This window comes from Amblyomma maculatum, chromosome 2 (assembly GCF_055883805.1).
Source record: "Amblyomma maculatum isolate TAMU_Amacu chromosome 2, ASM5588380v1, whole genome shotgun sequence".
NCBI lineage: Eukaryota > Metazoa > Arthropoda > Arachnida > Ixodida > Ixodidae > Amblyomma > Amblyomma maculatum.
This window is the reverse complement of record NC_139345.1, coordinates 40,229,312-40,232,835: the sequence shown is the minus strand read 5'-3', so window position 1 is coordinate 40,232,835 and position 3,524 is coordinate 40,229,312. Positions and strand designations below refer to the sequence as shown.

The window sequence follows — 3,524 nt, the reverse complement described above, 5'->3', positions numbered from 1 at the left end:
CATTGTGTGTCATGTGTACTCTATAGGCAAACTATCGAACAACACAATTTACGCCACAAGCGAACACACAAGCGTAGCCATGCAGCCATTGCTAACGCAATTTACTAGGCTTAGCCAGAGCTAAACCAGTGCCCATTTTTTTCTCTTCCTTTTTCGTATCTCGGATCATAGAGACGTACATTAAAAAAAAAAAAAGAATGAGTCTAGATCCCACCGAAAGACAAGTCATCACTGCCCCGATGTCCGAATATGCTTGATGCAGATGTCGACGAGCGCGGGCGTGCTGGTCGCCTACCTTCTGGGTGGCCTGGCGTGGCAGCTCCAGGCGGGCGGTTGCGCGCTAGCCTCGATGCCCGTGCTGGCGCTGCACAAGTACGCCATCGAGAACCCGCGCTGGCTGCAGATGCGTGGGCGTGAGCTGGACGCCGACACAGCCTTGATGCGCCTGTACGGCGTCGATCCACCGCCGGATTTCCGACCCCAGCACCTAAAAGGGGCGCCCCCAGCGCAGCCGGATCCCGCTAAGCTTCACTGGCCAAGGCAGGCGAGGTGAGCCATTGTCTGTGCTGTCAAACTTACTTTACCGCGCGTTACTGCGCCTCCGTCGCCATCGCTGTGAGGGGTGTCAGCGCCGAAGGCTGGAGCCTCGCAGCCTGGAAACATGACAAGCATGCCTAGCGCAGGTGGTAGTTGGCAGGTGACAAACACCCGGATCCATGCACCACAGTTTAAAGCCTCGAAGCCTCGAAACGTTACTCTCATCCATCTCATAGGTGGGAGTTGGCAAGTGACATTGGTGGGCACTGATAGGTTGGTGATGCAATAGCTAGTCGGCGTGCATTTCTCTTTCGCTCATAGAAGTAACCGGTCGTGTAATTGCTCGGCGTGTTGTGTGATATTACGAGAGCAGATGGCATGGTCAAGCTAGAAGGAGCTGCCAACTCAGGCACCCGCTTTCATATGAAGGGGCCAGATAGGAATCAAACACACGGGACCCTTACATCCCCATTTCAAGCCTCGCCGGCTCGAAAAATCGCGATCGTGCCTCTATGAGGCGGCATGGGAATGCTTGCTCCTTTGACCACAAGGTTACGATAATCCGCATACGCTCGAAACCTTTATCTCAAAGAAATGTAGACGGCTACAGGACATCTCATGTGATCTTATAGGTGGCCTAAAATTGGACTGCCATCGCAGAATAAATTATTCCGAAACGAGCACTGATGTCTGAATCAGTTGTTCACCTAAGAGGGAACATAATCGTGTATATCGTGCTGTAGAAAAGGAGACTCTCGCGTATAAGCGACATAAATCTCATTCATCGTAAGCGAATTTCTTTATTATGGGTATTGCTGACTTAGTATATGCAAACGTTTTCATTCTTTTAGCCTCTGAAATGAATTTGCTTGCGGCAGGACCAATACTGCAGATTTACTATCGAAACTTTCCTTTTGAGAGCTTTCACATTCTAGGTGGTATTGCTTATTTGGTGTTCCTTATCTATATGACCTATTGAATGTTCGGTAAATGGATAACCTATTTAGTTTGGCCTCAGGCAAGGGGCGCTGAAAAAATAATATAAATGTGAAGTTAAAGTAAAATTTCTTCAGGTGCTCTTGTAGGATCATGTCCTGATCGATCGATGCGATGACGTGCAAAGACTGCACAGTTTTGGGGAAGAAACATTTAACGACAAAGAAAAGAGAGCGACGTCGCTTTTGTGAGCAGTCTGATAAGTACCCCGTTGTTTTTTCAAGAGATGATGAACAAGTGAGATTCGTTTCAGTTTTTGTGTTTGTCGCCTTGCGCAATGCCACTGCGCCCACAGGTTGGTGGTCGCGTGCTTGCTGCTACAGCTCCTCCAGAACCTGTCCTGCGCCCAGCTGTGCCTTCTGCGAGCGGTGCAGGTGGTGGGTGCTGCGGTGGCAGACATACCAGCACAGACAGCTGCTGCGCTAGTGGTGACACTGCACGTTGGGTTCACCGCCTTGTTCGCCGCCGTGACGAACATCGCCGGACGCTCCAGACTGCTGGGCACCTCGGCCGGTCTGGTAGCCGGCACGCTGCTCATCTTCCGGCCGCTCGAGTACCTATACTTCAAGTGAGCTCGTACTTGTCACTTTCTTAGACCCTGTAAGCGCACAGCTGCCACCGTTTCTCCTTCAGAGCACAGTTTCGGCTATATTGGGAGGGAGGTGGAGATGATCTGCTCTTTTCAATCAGCGTATGCTATTCCCATCGTGATTCCTCAGTAATTGGCAACTGATCCAATTTATTTCTCTGACAGGAAGTCCAGCTCCTGGATCTCAGCCTGACTGTGAATAACAGGCTTACTGGCTAGACTTGCCAGCACTATTCAAATTTACTTATTGCAACTCGTAACCTCCCATTTCTCGCTATTTCTTAATTCAGCATGTCCTCTGGTAGAACTCCAGCGCCAGCAGTAAGGAGCACGACCCTCTGCCAGATATTTCATGTCGAAGCACCTTCTGCGCAGTCAGTGGAGCGTGGACGAGCAGCCCTTGGTGACCAGCTGGGCAGCCGTGCTCTCGGTCACCTTGCTGGTGCTGGCTTACTCGGTGGGCCTCTGTCACCTTCCGGCGCTGCTGACTGGCGAGCTTCTGCCTGCAAAGTTACGCCACCCGACCTCCTCGTTCATATGGGCGTCACGGTGGCTGGTGGCATTCGTGTTTCTTCACTTCGACACGGAAGTGCTCAACACCTTCAGCCAGAGGGCGTCCTTGTTGGCGCTCAGCATCATGGTGCTCCTAATCGCGGCGAACGCCGTCCTTTTGATACCAGAGACAGAAGGCCGCACATTGGGAGACATCCAAAGCGGATGACTGCCGCTTTCCACTTTGTCTCTTTGTCCCAGCGGTCTCGGAACAGTTTCCTTGTTTTTCTGAATGAATGTGAAAAAAAGCCTCATTCGCTCGTCATAAAGGCGACAAAACATAATCGGTACCAACTTATTTTTCGGTGGCTCTTAATTCTGTACAAGTATACACAAGCTACTCACTATTTTGAATCTCAGATTTCTTTTTCTTTTGCACCTTCAAGTCATTGCGTGTGTATTCAGCAGTTTGTATTTTTCATCGTCACACCATTGTCTCTGCGGCCGCGGTGATCAGTGACTGTCACTGGTTCCAGGAAGTCGATCATGCTGCTGTCGTAGGTATACAAAATTAACCCAGACTAGCAATTACAGCAAACAATTCGGGTGTCTTGTTATCTAAGTTAACAATCCGCTTGATGTAGAGATCTATCAGATTTTTCCTTTGAATTTCAGAATAAGTCTCGTCTTAAACGGCATGATGATGGATTTATGCTCTATTAATGCGTGTCCAAATCCTTAACCTTGAAAGCGCTTTTGCCACGCAAGTTGTCATTGTCGTCCAGTGCATTGAAATTCTATCACTGAGGGCCAGCCGCATGCATTGCGCGCTTTTCTTATTCTGGCGTCAATACTACAGTGACGGCTTTTTCGTCGCACGCCAATCTCTTAAAGCACACCCTTTCGTGGC

General features: G+C 49.8%; 1 protein-coding gene across 1 annotated transcript; it reads left to right on the top strand.

Moving 5' to 3' along the window:
- The first annotated feature begins 251 nt into the window (after window positions 1-251).
- LOC146198465 (solute carrier family 2, facilitated glucose transporter member 6-like) lies at window positions 252-3,047 on the top strand. Its single transcript, XM_084592593.1, has 3 exons — window positions 252-549; window positions 1,829-2,101; window positions 2,498-3,047. The coding sequence occupies exons 1-3, from the start codon at window positions 257-259 to the stop codon at window positions 2,841-2,843; spliced, it is 912 nt and encodes a 303-aa protein (XP_084448719.1). The 5' UTR covers window positions 252-256; the 3' UTR covers window positions 2,844-3,047.
- Window positions 3,048-3,524: the final 477 nt, after the last annotated feature.

What these genes read in the sequence shown, in the direction of transcription:
- LOC146198465 (XM_084592593.1), top strand. Translation starts at nt 257, where the DNA reads ATGCAGATGTCGACGAGCGCGGGCGTGCTGGTCGCCTACCTTCTGGGT. An exon ending in CACTGGCCAAGGCAGGCGAG is followed by an intron (nt 550 to 1,828) that starts GTGAGCCATTGT and finishes CTGCGCCCACAG; the next exon opens with GTTGGTGGTCGCGTGCTTGC. An exon ending in CTCGAGTACCTATACTTCAA is followed by an intron (nt 2,102 to 2,497) that starts GTGAGCTCGTAC and finishes CCTTCTGCGCAG; the next exon opens with TCAGTGGAGCGTGGACGAGC.